This window comes from Neofelis nebulosa, chromosome 5, assembly GCF_028018385.1.
Source record: "Neofelis nebulosa isolate mNeoNeb1 chromosome 5, mNeoNeb1.pri, whole genome shotgun sequence".
Classification (NCBI taxonomy): Eukaryota; Metazoa; Chordata; class Mammalia; order Carnivora; family Felidae; genus Neofelis; species Neofelis nebulosa.
This window is the reverse complement of record NC_080786.1, coordinates 80,341,528-80,359,197: the sequence shown is the minus strand read 5'-3', so window position 1 is coordinate 80,359,197 and position 17,670 is coordinate 80,341,528. Positions and strand designations below refer to the sequence as shown.

Genomic DNA, 17,670 nt, shown 5'->3' with positions numbered 1-17,670 from the left:
AAAACCTAATATAATTTAGAGACTGTGCCTCACCTGCTGTAACTTTGTGGCACTTAGCTTTTGTAGTTTTAAAGCCCAGGCTTACAATCCTGGTGGAGTAGTAAGTACATAGTGCAAGGAACCAATGGTTAACCATTAATATTTTAAAGCTTGTGTAATGAAGCACAGTTGCATTGGGGAAATATAGGCCAAGGTGAGCTGTAGAGATCCGTATCAGTGGAAATCCAGCTCTCTGATTAAAACATGCCAATCACTGAAGTCCAAGAAATGAGAGAATTTGGCTTACCAAAGTATAAAAGCCTACATCTATTGCCCTAGCTACTGTGTAAGGCTCAATTTCTCCTGGGGCTCAGTCTCCAAATATTAACCCTTGGGACTATTTCGCAAGAGTCCCAACCCATGTGTCAATATGTTGGAGTTTGCAGTGAAAAGCAATCTATAACACTTCTCTTTCCTCTCAAGATCCAATCTATTTGAGAAATGATTCAAGGATTATCAACGATCAAAATAGCAGTTTTACTACATAGAAATGGCTTTTATTCCCCCTCAGTTTCACGCTCAACTCCTAAACTAAATATAGGCATCCTATGTGTGCCCTGAAATCAAGTCTAAGAGTGGCTTATATGAAGCAAAGATGAGTGGTCTCTTCTCTTTACTTCTGCAAAAACAGAAATTCCTACTTTATGTACAAACAGAACTTAGGTAGGAATAGATTCCTCCTTACATCTCCCCCTAGCCACAGCTGTGGTTTAGCTCAACAATTCTATTGTAGTTGAGAATTTTCTATGAGTCTTGTACCCTCTCAAGGTTATAACTGAGGAATTCAGTCAAAAATTTATTGGACTCTCACGTACCCTTGTCTAGCTAGAGTTTCTATCACCCAAGTACCAGATGGACCAAATACCAGCAATTAAGCCTTCTACAAAGTGAAAAGTAGGATGCCGGGCTCCCTCCCCATGACAGAAGCCAAGTCTGAATCTCCCATTGGCACCACTAGTCCTCTTCTTCCTCATCAAACTCTTATTTGGAGGAAGCTGGGTGGTGTGGGAGAGCTCTTATTCTGTGTGTCATTCATGGAATAAATTCAGTGGTCTAAATCCTCCAGACTTTAGTTCCAGCTATTTAAAGAAGAGATTTGGAATTAAAACACATACACTTAACTTTCTCAAAGTATTGTCTTTTTCTTTCAAGAAAAGTTATCTTTATTGCCTAGATGGTTGGGAAAGGGCTCTTAAAAACATAGGGATATAAAAACATCTCATTTAATCTCCAAATACTATTTTGCTGCATATAGAAATAAGACTGGAAAGCTCTATAAAAAATAAAAATAATCCATACATTTTATTTAAGTTTTCTATAACAACCATGAATTATTTTTAAAATCAGAAAAGAACACTAGAAGCTTTTTTAAAAACAGAGTGTAATGCTATCATTTGGACGCATTCACATAAGAAGAAAATTACCAGATTTCATATGGTACTATTTTCTCATCTAAGAAGTTGGAGAAATGTGGGGCGCCTGAGTGGCTCAGTTGGTTGAGTGTCTGACTTCGGCTCAGGTCATGATCTCACAGTTTGTGGGTTCGAGCCCCATGTCGGTCTCTGTGCTGACAGCTCAGGGTCTGGAGCTTGCTTTGGATTCTGTTGCTCCCTCTCTCTCTCTCTCCCTCTCTCTCTCTGCTCCTCCCCTGCTCACACTCTGTCCCTCAAAAAGAAAGGTTAAAAAATTTTTTTAGAAATAAAAAATAAAGAAGTTGGAGAAATGCAAGTATTTACCGCTTAATTCTGAGAAACATAATAATCTGAACACACAGCACAGGGGTGTCTGGTACAAAGTCTGTGCACAACAAGCAGATTTCCTGCTCTCAGAAATCAACAAAACTTGCCCTAGAGTTGGTGCCAGTGGAGGTGTATTCACTAGTTAGCTCTCAAAATATGTCACAGTAAAATTATTCTGATAGATAATTTTCCTCATGTAATAAAGGGTTTTTGGTATTTTAGCTGCTGTCAGGTAAGGGAAAAAAATTAACAAATCGAGATATCTGGATATTTTTCATCATGAAAAATATTTGTGAAGAAAGAAATAATACCAATTACACACAAATTCTTCCAGAGAATATAGTAGGAGGGAGAATCGTCTAATTTTATGAGATCAACAGTACTCTGATGCTGAAACCAGAGAGAAAAGAAAAAAAAAAATGAAGGACTAAAATTATATACTAATATCTCTCATGAACATAGATGTAAAAATTTCTATAAAGTATTTTCAAATAGAATCTAAGAGCATATGAAAAGGATGTTATATCATGGTAGAGTTAAGCACAAGAATTCAAGGCTGGTTTAATATTCAAATATCAGTCAATGTAATTCATCATATCAACAGAATAAAAACAAAAAACAATACAGTCTCTCAATAGCTACAGAGACATTTTTTGACAAAATTTGACATTCATTCCTGATTAAACAAGCAAACAAACTTATCAGTAAAGTAGGAATAAAATAGAACTTCCACAACATGATAAAGGGCACTCACAAAGAATTAAAATGCTAACACCATGGGGCACCTGGGTGGCTCAGTTGGTTAAGTGACTGACTTCAGCTCAGGTCATGATCTCACGGTTTATGAGTTCAAGCCCCACATCAGGCTCTCTGCCGTCAGTGCAGAGCCTGCTTCGAAATCAATCTCTCTCTCTCTCTCTCTCTCTCTCTCTCTCTCTCTCTCTCTCTCTCTCTCCTCCTCCTCCTTGTTCTCTCTCTCTAAAAAAATAAATAGCACCCCCCCAGAAAAGCTTAAAATGTTAACATTATACTTAATGGTAGACTAAATGTTTTCTCCCCAAGACCAGAATCAAGACAAGAATGTCTGTTCTGCCCACTTCTACTCAATTTTGTACCAGAAGTACAATCCAATGCAACAAGGGGGAAAAAGAGGCATACAGAATGGAAAGGAAGAAATGAGTCTCTATTTATAGGTAACATGATTGCCTAAAGAAAGAATCTCAAAAAGGTACTCAAACAAGTTATTAGAACTCATATGTGAGTTTAGCAAGTGCACAGGAAATATAAGGTCAGTAATATTTCTCTACAGCAACAATGAATAATTAGAAATTGAAATTCAGGGATGCCTAGGTGGCTCAATCAATTAAGCATCGGACTTTTGATTTGGGCTCAGGTCATGATCTAGTGGTTTGTGAGATTGAGCCCCCATCAGTATCTGGGCTGACAGAGCAGAGCTTGCTTGGGATTCATTCTCTCTCTCTCTCTCTCTCTCTCTCTCTCTCTCTCTCTCTCTGCCCCTCCCCCTCCCCCACTCACACTCTTATCGCTCTCTCTTTCAAAATAAACATTTTAAAAAAGAAAAGAAATTGAGGGACAGCTGGGTGGCTTAGTTAAGCGTTTGAAATTGGCTCAGGTCATGATCTCATGGTTCCTGGGTTCAAGCCCCACCTCAGGCTGTTTGCTGTCAGTGCACGGAGCACACTTCCGTTCCTCTGTCTTCCTCTCTCTCTGCCCCTCCCCTGCTCACGTATGTGCACTCTGTCTCTCAAGAACAAACATTAAAGAAAATTATTTTTAAAAAAGAAATTGAAATTCAAAATAGTATTTATGATAGCAGCAAATAACATTAAATACTTATGTCTAAAATTTTCAAGTTATCTGAAAGTTAAAATGTTATTTTTTTCTCTAAACTGATCTATAGAATCAATGCAATTTGAGTTGAAATCCCAGTATTTTTTTTTTTTTAAGCAACTGACAAGCTGATTCTCAAATTTACAAAGAAAGGTGATATGGGACGCCTGGGTTACTCAGTTGGTTAAGCTTCTGACTCTTGATTTTAGCTCAGGTCATGATCTCATGGTTTGTGGGATCGAGCCCTGCATCTGGCTCTGTGCTGACAGCATGGAGCCTGCTTGTGATTTCTCTCTCTCTCTCTCTCTCTCTCTCTCTCTCTCTCTCTCTCTCTCTCTCTCTCTCCTCTCTGTTCCTCCACCACTCACTTGCACATGCTCTCTCTCTCAAAAAAAATAAACATAAAAAAAGAAAGGTAATAAAACTAGAAAAGCTGAAAACAATTTTGAAAGGAAAAGTCAAGTTGGAGGGGTTATGCTACCTAAGTTCCAGATTTACTATAAACCTGTAATACTCAAAACAGTTTGGTGTTAGCAAAAGGTTGTTAGAGGTATAGATCAGTGCAACAAACTAGAAGCCAAGATCAGACTCACATGTAGTCAATGGAGTTCAATGAAGGTGCAAAGGCAATTCAACAAAGGGAAATCTTTTCAGTAAATGGTTGGAACGACTATAGGTCCATTTGCAAAAAACAACAACAAAGAAACACAAATCAAAAAAAGAACCTAGACCCACACCTTGTACCTTATGTCAAGTATAACTCAAAAATGAATCATAGAACTAAATGTAAAAACAATTAAACTTCTAGAAGAAAATGGGAGGTGGGGTAGATAACCTTTGTAACTTCAAAACACGTGAAGAGTTCTTAGATAAAGCATAAGCCGCATAAGAAAAGTTGATACATCGGACTTTATCAAGTGTAAGAACTTTTGCTCTTTGAAACACCTGATAAAAGCATAGAAGTCACAGACTAGGTGAAATCATATCACTAATGATTTGATTATGGACTGCTAGCCAGAATATATAAAGAACTCTCAAAATTCAACAATTAAATAAAAATTTTAAAGTGGCCAAAACACTTGAATGGATAAATTACCAAAAATAAAAAATGGCAAATAGGCCGTGCAAATTAAAACCACAATGTAATGCCATTACATGATTAGAATAAAAATTTTTTAAAAAGAATCTGACAATACAAAGTAGACACAGTAAAACTCCTACATTGCTTATGAGAATGCAAATTGTTACAGCCACTTTGGAAATCAATTTTGAGGTATCTTATAAAGTTAAACATAAACCATGCAACTCAGCAAACGTACTCCTAGGTATCTACCCAACTAAAGCGAAAATCTGTGTTCACACAGAAACATGTAAATGCTTCTAGCAGCTTTATTTGCAATCACCCCAAACTGGAAACTAGGGTACTTACATACATCAAAATACTACTCAATAATAAAAAGGGCCAACTACTGATACATGCCACAGCATGGATGAATCTCAAATGCATTGTTCAAAGTGAAAGAGGGCCTCCATAGTGGATGATTTCATTTGTAGGACAATCCTGCAAAGCCAGAACTAGAGGGAAAACAGATCCCTGGTTGCCAGGGGAGAGGAAGTGACAACAGAGGAGCCCTAGCACGTCTGGGGCAGTGAGAGAACCATTCTCTGTCGTTACAAGATGGGATGTTTGCCAAAGCTCACAGAACCGTGTACTAAAGGGATGAATTTTACTGTATGCTAATGTTACCTTAATTTTTTAAGGTGAGAAAAATAAACGTTTAAAAAATTAAAAAAAGAATTTTGTATTTATTTTTGACAGAGAGAGACAGAGCATGAGGGGGGGAGAGGCAGAGAGAAAGGGAGACACAGAATCAGAGCAAGGCTCCAGGCTCTGAGCCATCAGCACAGAGCCCGACGCGGTGCTTGAACTCACAGACCTCAAGATCATGACCTGAGCTGAAGCCCAGACGCTCAACCAACTGAGCGACCCACGTGCCCCGAGAAAAATAATTCTTGATTTTTTAGCAACTGTTCCTCATTCCACCCACTAAGGTGTACTATAAACCTATAACTCAATGTAATATTTCTATCCTGAGTTTCTACTCTGCTGTATTGACAAGCTTATCAGTTCTTCCTGAGACTTAACCCCCTTCCCCGTTTCTCCCAAACTCATGCCATTGTTAGCACGCTCTCTGCAGCAGCAAGGTGGGAGTGCCAGGGCAATGGATTCATAGTCACAGGGCCACACATGGCTGCATCCATGGTCTCACGCTGCATGGCCCATTATGCCTGGTAACTCCCCGTTGTTTTCCTGTCCCTCTTGGGGAAAGGGAACTTTTCTTACAAGGCTGCTGCGTATTAATTTTCACATTCTGTTCCACGCAGGAGGCAGCCATTTCCTGTTTAGGATCTATCTAGTTACTTTTCCATCAGGGCTGTTGGGAAGTAGGGGGCAAGATCTTTCTTTCTTTTTTTAATATGAAATTTATTGCCAAATTGGTTTCCATACAACACCCTGTGCTCATCCCAACAGGTGCCCTCCTCAATGCCCATCACCTGCTTTCCCCTCCCTCCCACCCCCCCATCAACCCTCAGTTTATTCTCAGTTTTTAACAGTCTCTTATGGTTTGCCTCCCTCCCTCTCTTTTTTTCTCTCTGGACCACAGAGCCCTCTGAGTCATGAGGTCTGTCTCATCTCTGTCTCCCCCCCCCTCCCTCTTCTCCCTCATTGTGTACACAGTACCCAGATGAATACTCTGCTCTCTCCCTCTGCTTGCTCCTGGCCAAAATACTTTGTCTATACCCTTAAATACCAACCTTTCACCTTCTCCACAAAACTCTCAAAGTTCCCCCGAGGGCTTAGGCTTTTCCGTGACAAATGTCAGAAAGACAAGCAGGCTATTTCTGAGTTCAGCCCTTTCACTGCCTCCCCTGAGGCAATCAAGTTCAGAGTTAAGTACAGGGGTGCAGGGAGAGGGAGGGGAGATGGAAACACTAGTTGAAAAAAAAAAAAAAAAAGATTGATATCTTAAAATATTATTCCACCTCACTTGGATATGAAATTTTAAAGGTGCCACCTTTATTGCAGTTTCCTTTACAGGAAGATGGAAAGACCTGATTTGACATTATTAAAATTATGTTATTAGGTTATGAAATTATGTTGTTCTACAGAATGTGGGAACAAAGATTTTTTGAATGCAAGGAATAATGTGTGAGCCAACGAGTGTAAAAGAATGTGCATAAAATCATACTAAGAAAAGTTGTCGGTCTATCAGCCTTCTGGACAGCTGTTCTGAGGCAAAAAAAGAAAAACAGATTCTAAAAAATAAAACTTTTGAAAAGTGTGCTGCCAAACGTTAAGAAAAAAAAAATCAGTGAAAAGAGTAATTAATGCACATATTCCGTATTCTCCTCTTTTCATCTTCCCAGTGGCAATCAGGTACTTTTGAAGGAGACATTTAGAAACCTAAGCTCCCTTAAAACATTCTCTTTCTAGCAAGCAGCTAGTCAGAGACCTACCTTTTCTGAGAGCTGCTGTCAACATGAACCTGTCTCCAGCCCCAAAGGAAGTCAGCCTGCCTTGCTACTAGAATGTCTAAACAATCACATGTTGGATTCAACTGTAGAGCACACTTTCCAGAGGTTCCAAATTCGGGGAAGCTACTATTCTGACATAAAGGAAGCCCTGTATTTCACAAGCCAGCAACCTGCTGGGAGTTAGAAAGACCACCTTTAGTTGGGTAGTCAACCAACTTCGTTTACCCCTCGGTGCACATAGAAGTGAAGTGCTAACTTTCCCATCACACAGAATTTGCAGGCAGAATATAAATGGTTCGGGAGGTCATATCCCAGAGATAATTCAAAGGAAGTGGGGTCTAAAAGTCCTATAAAATCTCCTGCCACCAATAAGACCTTAGGATTCTATAAAATGCTTTTGCCAAAGAAGTGAGAGAAGAGTACTATGTTCTAAGAAATGTCACTTCCCTGATGAATCAAAGCCTGGCTGATTCCATAGAGAAATGAAAAGAAATGATGCCACATGCAGGAATTGCATAACCTGAGGGAGAAGTCAGAGATAGTCTATATAATTAGAGAATTTTTTAAGTGTATTTATTTTGAGAGAGAGAGAGAGATAGCACACACGCAAGTGGGAGAGGGGCAGAGAGAGGAGGAGAGAGAATCCCAAGATGGCTCCCCACTGTCAGTGCAGATTCCAAGGCAGGACTCCATCCCAAGAACTGTGAGATCACAACCTGAGCCGAAATCAAGACTCGGACGCCCAACCAACTGAGCCACACAGGTGCCCCAAATTAACACATTTTAAAAATTATGTGTTCATTCAGTAAAATATTGGTAGGGATATATGTAATTTTTCACTCACAGCAAGTTTGTGATGTAGGACTGCACTGGGATTGTAGTATTTTCTGAGTGCAGAACAGAACTTCCAATTTGAAATCAGGAAAGAAGAACAGCATGAATCAGTGGGGGGGAACAGGCTAATGTATGAAACTTCTAAAAACCAATGATGTTGCAATGTTTTCAAGTCTACATGTTATTGCAAAGGTAATGACTAATAAAGTAAATCAACAGAAAAAATAGGGTAATTTAGGATAGACAAACTATGAAGCAAAAGGTATGTTTGAGAGAATTTTCAATTATATAAGCCACTGGTTTGACAAAAAAAATTTCACTTTGATCAATTCCACTCATAAGAAATTGTGTTCAGGTGGAGAAATTGTTTCCCCACTTTTAATTGGTATATATTACACACAGTAGGTCTGAAGTTCTATGAACCCCAAAGAAGTGGGATGAAGTCAGTGAGAGCTTTCCTTCACATTCTTTTCCACAGGTCACATGAGGAAACCAAGCCATAAAAGTCATGTGATTGCAGGGGGCATAGGGAAAATTTCTGTACCTGTTGCTCAGTTTTGCCATAAACCTAAAACTGTTCTAAAAAATTAAGTCTACAGAAAAAAAAGTCAGAGGATTTCATTTTACCTAGATGTTTCCAAGAAGAAGATAATATGATTTTTTTTTTTTAATCTTGAGGAAAAAATACTATGTGCATTTAAATTTTCTACATTTTATTATTTACTTCTGAGCAAGACACAGAGGGACAGAGTGTGAGCTGGGGATGGGCAGAGAGAGGGAGACACAGAATCTGAAGCAGGCTTCAGGCTCTGAGCCGTCAGTGCAGAGCCCGATGCTGGGCTCACACCAACAAACTGCAAGATCACGACCTGAGCTGAAGTCAGACGCGTAACCAACACAGCCACCCATACGCCCTTTAAACTATTTCTAAAAGAAACACTTCATTTTATTCCTAAAAATTGCTACTGTGAAGAGTACTGGACTACGAGTCAACATGTAGTCCCAGCTCTGATCACAGGCCCACAGGCCACCAGCTAAGTGAGTTTGTGTTAGTTCCTTTTTCTGGCCCTCTGTGTCATCAGATGGAAATTGGGACAGTATCACCCTTCCTTACCTAAAATGACAGGAATATGAAAAACCATTAAAAGAACAAGTTTATATACAAATGTAAGGAAAGAAGAAAACAGTAAGAATCTTTCATCCATTCAACAAATGTCATGTGAATTCCCAACATAAACCAGCTTCTCGGCCAGGCACAGAGAATTTTACAGTTAAAAAAAAAAAAAAGAAAAAGGCAGACAGGATTGCAATCTTTCTGGAGTTTACAGTCTAATGGAGAAGACAGGTGCTTAATAATACGAATAAACATATTTAAAATTGTGATGTTTGCCATAAGGAGAAGTTAAAGGCAGGTTGGAAACTAATGATAGGTGACCTGAATTAGATGGGGACTAGGGTAGTGGGTAAAAGAGTCAAGAGTTTCTCAAAGACATGAAACACGAGGAGCTGGTGAGTAAAAATATGAGGAAAAGAAACTGCAGGAAGTATCCCAGGCAAAGGGAAAAAACACTTGCAAAGGTTTTGAGGGGGAAATAAACTTGACATATCCAAAGCACAAGCATAAGGCCAGGCTAACCATTGGTTTTCATTCATGGTACCATGATGGTAATCTCACACTGCTTTCGAGACAAGACTAGAACAGTTGTGAAAATTGGCATCCTGATTTTTCCTCAGGCTAAACTTTGTACCCTCAACAAATGTTTCCAACTTAGAAGGTCTCTATATCCAAAGAAAATTCCAAGTCACTGTATGTTTACTATTTATTATACCTAAAGGATATTTTAGACATCCTCTTTTCTATAGGCTTCCAAGAGAGTCAGCTGGTTAAAATTAAGTGTTTTAAAAAGAAAATTGATAGATCAGAATCTATCCTGAGAAAAGCTAAGTGGACTCAAAATCTTAACATGTAAGCAACAGTTAAAGGTTTTAAGGCTGATGGTGCTGGAAAAGAGAAAACAAAGGTGACACAAACCAGATCCCACATACTGACACAAGCTTCCTTATGGAGGAGAGGATACAGCACAGTCTCTAATGGATACCAGAGGATTTCATGGTTTAAGTTCCAAGAAGGGCAAAATGTTCCTTCAGTAGGTAAAAAAAGAACTACTAAGAGTTGGATATGTCTAATTTGGCAGATGGAAAAAATAGGTATTCTTCTAGAAGTCACAAAGAAATCATAAATGTAAGTGTAGATTAGATCACCCCTTGGGGACACTTAGAGAAAATTCAGAGAGAAAATCTTAAGAACTATTGTAATGGACAACCTCTAAAGTGTCTTCTAGCACTAAGAGATGCCATTGAAAAAGGCCTCCTTAACAGAAAGATTTAAGAAACTATTCTCAGTAAAAGAGAAGTTTCATCTCCCAAAACTTTAATCATCTAGGACATAGGAAGTATAATAAAGAGTGAGATGGTTTTCATAACACCACCACGGGAGAGTTTTTGAGAACTTTCAGCTATCAATGGTTTCTATAAAGCCTTTTATGAGTGGAGAGAAATTTTCATTCATCAGAAATCTTTGTTCTCATTGCCTAACGTGGGTTTAGAATTTTGGTACAGTTTGGTAAGGGAAATTGAGGTACAAGGTGAGAGCCCCAGGATACCTAGCTTGAGCATAAATGTTATGTACCAGAACTCAGAAAAGCTGTTTAAGGACTTCTGGGGGTGGATGGGCATGGGTCAGGAAAGTTATAGAGCCAGAGCAGACACTGAAGGATAAAGAGCTATAAGGTAACAAGACAGAGAAAAGCACATTTTCAATGTTTATATTTAGAGAGAGGGGAGAAGAGAGAGAATCCCAAGCAGTTTCTGTGCTGTCAGCACAGAGCCACCCAGGCTCTGGTTCAATCCCATGAACTTTAAAAAATCATAACCTGAGCCAAAATCAGGAGTTGGATGCTTAATCAACTGGGCCACCCAGGTGCCCAGAAAGAAAGCATTTAATATAAAGAGCAAATGTGACCCAAGAGAGACAGCACATCCAAGAAAGCACAAGGATCGACAGTTTGGGTGTAAGTTGTGTGAGCGAGTTTTGTGAACAGGTATGCAGAAGCTTTGCTCGTGAAAGAATAAACCTTGATCCAGTAGGTCAAAGGTCCTTAATCTGGAGTTTCTGTTAGTCTTCTGAACATATGAATATAGTCTCTTATAGGTGCAAATAAGAGCTTGTTCTGTGATACCCTAGAGCTCCCTGAGGGAACGTGGCAACTGAGCCTCAGCCAAGGGAGAGCCCTGGGCTTTATTTATGTTGACTTAAGTAGGATTTCGAGACAAGATGGGACATAGATTCTGATAGAGATTTTATCAGACCATCATGCCGATGAAATCTTAAAAGGTGACTGACTATGTTACATTCTTCCTATATCCCCCTCCCAATCCCAACCCAATGACAGATTGGAATCCTAGATAGCACTTACTGAGTGTCTATTATCTGCCAAGCAGTGCATAAGTACTTTATTCTCCACACCGGCCTGTAAAATAAGTGTTATCCTCATCTTACAGAAGAAAAAAAAAGAGACTCACCGAGGTGAAATCCTGTATTCACTTCATTCATTTATTGAGCTGACATATATTGGTTAAGGGCCTCTTACTTGCTGCTATGGGGGAACATCTACCAAGTGCTACTAAAGGGGAAACTACCAGGTGCTAATATAGGAGGCACCTATTGCTTTATGTGTCCAACACCCCTTCTTTTTAGAACATTACAACTTTTTGTTGGATCTTCCCCTTTCTCCAGTCTACCAATATGGGTCACAAAAACTTCCATTTTTTTGTCACCTAATCCCTACTTCCGGACCACAAGTGATGGTCATTGGACTTAATATTTTAGGATTTGGGGCTAAGAGAAAATTGGGATGAAGTCTGGTCAATGGTTGAAAACTAAGATGAAGTCTTCGGGTGCTGTGAAGGACCATGATTCTTGTCAGCTGGAGGAAGTCCATAGTAAAAGGGAAAATGAAGCTGGCACAGTGAAAAATAGCAGAGACAGGAGACAGACTGGATGCAGTCCTATATCTGCTCCATTGCTTTGCCTTCCTAAGACTGGGTGTTCGCCTCTCCTTTGGATTCCATGAGTATATCCCAGTGTCCTTCAAAAATTCTTTCTTTTTACTATTCCCCAAAAGCAATCTCTTCTACCTAGCTCTTACTTTGGGCCACTTGATGGCTTCCAATTTCAAATAAAGTGCTGATTTCTTGGAAAAAAAAAATCTTTCTGCTTAAGCTTGCCCTTTAAAAAAAAAAAAAAAAGAAAGAAAAGAAAAGACAAAACTTCTAATAGCTTGTTACCATACTAAGCATGGGAGACACAGATGAAAAACATACAGTCCCTGACTTACGACACTCTTACGAGGTGTTTCATAAGGACATGTGTATGGGCATAGATCATTACAACGTTCTCATTGGGGCTGGGTAGGGACATGACCCCTTATGATGTGTACCTGACTCATCCAAGCACCCTCTCCTTTGCCATTCACTCTCTGCAAGATCTTGATCTCCTTCCTCCCTCCGGGCATTGGCATCTCTAAGAATCTGGCTGTAGTGATGCACACTAATTGATGTAAGATCAGAGGTCTGCAAACATTTTTTGCAAGAGGTCGGAAAATAAATATTTTGGCCTTGTAGGTCACATAGACTCTGTCACAACTGTTCAGTTCTCTTATAGTACAATAGCAGCCACAGAGAATGCTTACATGAATGATTATGCCTGTGTTCCAAGAAAATTTTCTTCTTTTTTTATTTTATAAAATCAGGTAAGAGGCCGAATTTCATCCACAGGCCATAGTTGGCCAACCCTAGCTGCGGGGTATCTGGGAACAAAGTGAAGTTTAAGAAAACATGATGTATGGGGCGCCTGGGTGGCTCAGTTGATTGGGCATCCCACTTCGGCTCAGGTCATGATCTCTCAGTTCATGAGTTCGAGCCCCATGTCGGGCTCTGGGCTGACAGCTAGGAGCATGGAGCCTGCTTCGGATTCTGTGTCTCCCTCTCTCTCCACCCCTTGCCCACTCACACTCTGTCTCTCTTTCTTAAAAATAAAACATTAAAAAAAATTAAATTAAAAAAAACCATGATGTAGTATATTAGCCAACTTAATAAGATATTTATTTAAAAATATAAAAATAAAAAATAAAAAAAAAAACATGATGTAGAATGTTAATTGACTGACAAAAGTATGCACCAAGTACAGCAGAAACTCTGAGAAAGCACACAATGTACTCCGGGAGCATTAGGATAAAACATTTCTGCAAGAGAAGACACTGGAACTGAGTCTTTAAACACAAAGTGATGTTAAAGCAAGAGGAGATGGGTAGGAAAAGCAGCATTTATAAATACAATGAGCTTAAGAGACCCCGCAATTTGAATGATTGCCAATAGTTCCCTGCTACTGGGGCAAGAAGTAAAAAGTTAGAGTGTCAAAAATAAGACAAAGCAGGAAAGCAAGGAGAGTATTCAACACACAAAAACAACACATTAGGAAGCCATCAAAGAATTTTAGGCAAAGCAGAGTAGACATTATCTGATTTTTTTTTTCTCTTTAATACTATTTCAGGGCCATAAAAAGTATGGTCAAGGATCCCAGGTAGGAAAACACTGCAATGTTTGGAATCAGAGTGGCTTAAGGGCCTGTTTTTGGGCAAAGAAGTCAATTTAAGCGTTAGAATCAACAGAATCCAACTTGGAGATAGGTTATATGCAGGGCGAAGAGAAGAAGGAAAAGATTACCTTTAGGACAATTGGGCAGATAAAAGGAGGCAGTCACAAACATTGAAATATTTGGGTCAGGGTTGAGTTCATTGTCAGATACCTGTGGGACATTCAAGTGGAGATGCAGGAGACTGGTCAGATGGCCATGAAGGTAGATCAGCTTTTTACATACATCTGTGAGGCAGGTGCTATTATTATTCTCATTTCACAGATAAACAGATAAAGTTCAGAGGAAATGTTTTTTAACAACAATTCCAGCTGGATTCCTTATTTCTTGACTTGAATTACAGAATTAGGAGTTAACTGAACAGAGAAGCAGGTAACGATCTCATTTACACAGAGTCTGTAGGATGAGAAAGGAGAAAGATTGAAGCTGACACCCCAGACACAAAGTCTATAGGAATCACAGACAGCAGTGTCCATGGTGGTTATGTCCCTGCCCTGGAGCCAGAATGCCTGGTTCAAATCCCAACTCAGTTGCTCACTAGCTGTAGCAGGATTCAAATAAGTCAGTTAGACACCTCTATTCATGCCCCCTCCTCTGCAAAGTGTGAATTATAACAGCACTGACCTTCTAGGCTGGTATCAATCAAGTGAAAGGATAGATGTAAACATCTGGCCATGCAGCATGGCAAACAGTGAATACTCAAAATATTTGCTATTTGTATTAGCATTCCCTTGAAAAGGAAACAGAAAATAAATAGTAAAATCGGAAAAGTGGGAGAAAGTGCTGTCCGAGAGGCCAGCGAAAGAGAAACTTCAAGAGACAGGAAATACACAAAGCACCAAATATTGTAGAGCGGTCAAGAAAAATGGGCCTCAAATAGATCTGTCGGTTTACCCACTTTAAGGTCATATGCAGAGTAGTGGAGGCAGCAGCCAGGCTGTGGCTGGTTGAGGAAAGAGTGGGTGATGGAGAAGCAGAGTCAGTAATAGCTAAGTATACACTAAATGATTAGTAGGTGTAGGAAGCAGAGAATGCTGGCTAACGGAGATGTCAGTAGAATGTAGTTTCTAATAAGTGTGGGTTGTTTAGGTAGGAAAAAATGGGTAATTTTCTATGCTGAAGGGGAAAAGCAAGTAATGAAGAGAAGTTAAAGATACAAGGAACAGGACAGAACAGCTAGATCAAAGATCTGGAGGAGGAAGGGGTAGGTGATGAGCTCCAAAACTCACGGGGAAATTGACCAGAAAGGGGAAGCAGCACCTATTCCACGGAGGCAGGTGTAGCCAAGATAAGGAAAGGTCCCAGCTGTGATTCTCATCTGATGACCTCGACAACATTTTGATGTAGCAAATATGGCCTTGCTGAAAGTGATAGAGAAACAGGGTAGAGCCATGGAGTCCCTAGAAAAGTCTGAAATGTCTGTTGTAAAAAGTAGGAAAAGCACCAAACTCTGGATACAGAAAAGACTATGCAGGTGTCACTGAGGGCCAGATAGAGGTTAGAACCATGAATCTATAGTGGTATCAATTCATGCAGTGGCATGATTTCCCCCAGCTGGCTCACTGGTCTAAGTGCACGAGCAAAGGAAACAGAGAGAGGAGCTGATTCAGGATGTGCAGTATCCAAAGAGAGGGACTTAAGATACCAAGAATAGAATGCCCATCCAGGCTGGACAGGATGATGAGATGAACAGGAAAACAGAGAAGGACTGTTAGTGGGGGGAAGCAGGCATGGACAGCACAAGGAAGCCCAAAGACAACAGAGAAGAGATGAAGGGGTTAAGAGATGGCACCACTAGAGGTCTGTGGTCAGAGGGATGAAATTTTGAAGTTTCTGAAAGTAAAGGAATCTCTGACAGCCTTCTGGATATTGATCACTCAGAACGACAGAACAATGGCCAGACCTAGGAAAGGAAAGAGAACAACAAGTTGTGTGCCTCAGTCTTCAATGAATGTGGAGAGAGATTAAGAGATCCATGGTTGACCATGGGGGCTGGTCGTGGAGCATGAAGGATTTGAATGGTATAGCCAAATGCCATGGTTTTTTTGTTTTGTTCTTTTTGGAGTTTTTTGTTTGTTTGTTTCATTTTTGTTTTGTTTTTTTTTTAAAGAGAAATAGGGAATTGGAGGAAAAAGGATGAAGGAAGGATTTGGAAGCAGCAACGTGGGATATAGGAAAAGGTCACATTTCTCTACTTCAGGATAAGATTTAAGAAAAATGTCTTGGCAGTCCAGATAAGAGAATTTCCAGGTAAATTTTGCCCACTGGGGAGACCAGGTTCCATTTCCAGCAGAGGGTAGGGAAAAACCCTATAAAAAGACTAATAACATGAGAGAGTTTGCTGGCGTGGACAGGCAAGCTTCAAAGAGGCAATGCAAAGGGCTGGAAGGGATAGTGTGCAGAAGGGAAAGGAATCAAAGCAGCTCAGGGGTGCAGGGATGTGCCTAGAGGAGCAGTAATGACCCAAGGGCACAGTCGCCAAGGAAAGCTATGATGTGAACCCTGGCAGAGTTCGCTGCTTTCAAATTTCCAAAAGAAACTTTGGAATAAACTTGTTTTGATGCTAGAAAACCATGGCATTTGCTCAGGGTTCCAAACAGTATGTTGGTAAAAATACGATGCCTCCAAAATAATCTTTTTTTTTTTTTTTTTTTTTTTTTTTTTGTTGCATGTGCCAGGGCAGGATTTTCTTTTACCAAAAATGTAGCCCTTGGTGGAAACACCAGTGACTCCAGTAACAAGGGAGGGGGGTCCAGATCTCTCCTGGTAGCACCAACCGCTGCCTAAGCTGGTCAAGCAAGCTGTCCTAGCTCATGCAGTCAGCCCGAGATAAAGCTTATATTGAACCCCTTACCTGGTGGACTCAACCTGTACCAGGTTGTCCCTACATAAAGCAGTCCATCAGTAACTATTCAGCTATTTCTCAAGGTCATTATAGAGCACAGATGAATTAAGATTTGCAAAAGCAATGAACTCTGCAAGCGGAGATCCACGGCACAAAGATCAGGCACTACCGTTACCAAGTAATTTATTACGTGACAATTTGAGACACATACCAGAAACAAAATATGAAGTGCAATAGAGTGGGGGAGAGAGGTAGAGCCAAGACCCATGGGGAGTGACTTGGCAGGGGTTCTTGGAGGAGGTGAGATAGGAGCTGGAGATTGGATGTGCTACATTTTCCCCAAAGATTCCTCGCCTCTAGCTGCTCACGCGTACCCTTCCTCTCCCCGTTTCAATGAAACCTAGAAATTTGGTGGTCAGCAGAGAATGAGGGAAGGCGACAAGGCCTCACCCTGCTCACTGAAGCCAAAGCCGAACGTGGGGGGCGGGGGGGGGGGTGGTGGAAATGGAGCACAGCTCACCTACCTCACAGGCCATCGCCTTCCTCTGGCAGACACACTCCTTACTGCTCCAGCTCAGCTCCTGGGGCCTGACCTCTTTTTCAAGCCTGTGGTCAGCCTGCTTATCGGGCCTGAACTCCTTCAGCTGGATCTTGTTTTTGATTTGGCTCCTTTCTTCTCAGCTGTTTCCATTTTAGGCCTCTGTTCCTGACTTTTTTTTTTTTTTAATTTTTTTTAACTTTTATTTATTTTTGAGAGACAGAGAGAGACAGAGCGTGAGCGGAGGAAGGGCAGAGAGAGAGGGAGACACAGAATCTGAAGCAGGCTCCAGGCTCTGAGCTGTCAGCACAGATCCCCATGCGGGGCTCAAACTCATGAACTGTGAGATCATGACCTGAGCCACAGTCGGATGCTTAAACGACTGAGCCACCCAGGTGCCCCGGTTCCTGACTTTTGAAAGCAAAAGTAGCCAAGCCCTTTCCCTCTGGCCAGGCCAAGGCAAAAGGACGGTACTTGGGCACCACAAACCTAACGGGACCAAAGATTGGTGTCCATCTTTGGCCTTCTGGTAGAGGCCTTATTTGGAACAGCTGAGCCTCCTCTAGGAGTGTGG

The 17,670-nt window shown here is 40.6% G+C and overlaps 1 protein-coding gene across 1 annotated transcript in view; it reads right to left on the bottom strand.

Annotated features, from left to right (window-relative positions):
• Positions 1 to 17,254, bottom strand: part of TPRG1 (tumor protein p63 regulated 1) — a 217,121-nt gene extending 199,867 nt beyond the window's left edge. Inside the window, exon 1 of the mRNA XM_058730818.1 lies at positions 17,083 to 17,254. Within this exon, the coding sequence (XP_058586801.1) occupies positions 17,083 to 17,094 (12 nt within the window). The 5' untranslated portion in view covers positions 17,095 to 17,254. The remainder of the gene's footprint in view (positions 1 to 17,082) is intronic.
• Positions 17,255 to 17,670: the final 416 nt, after the last annotated feature.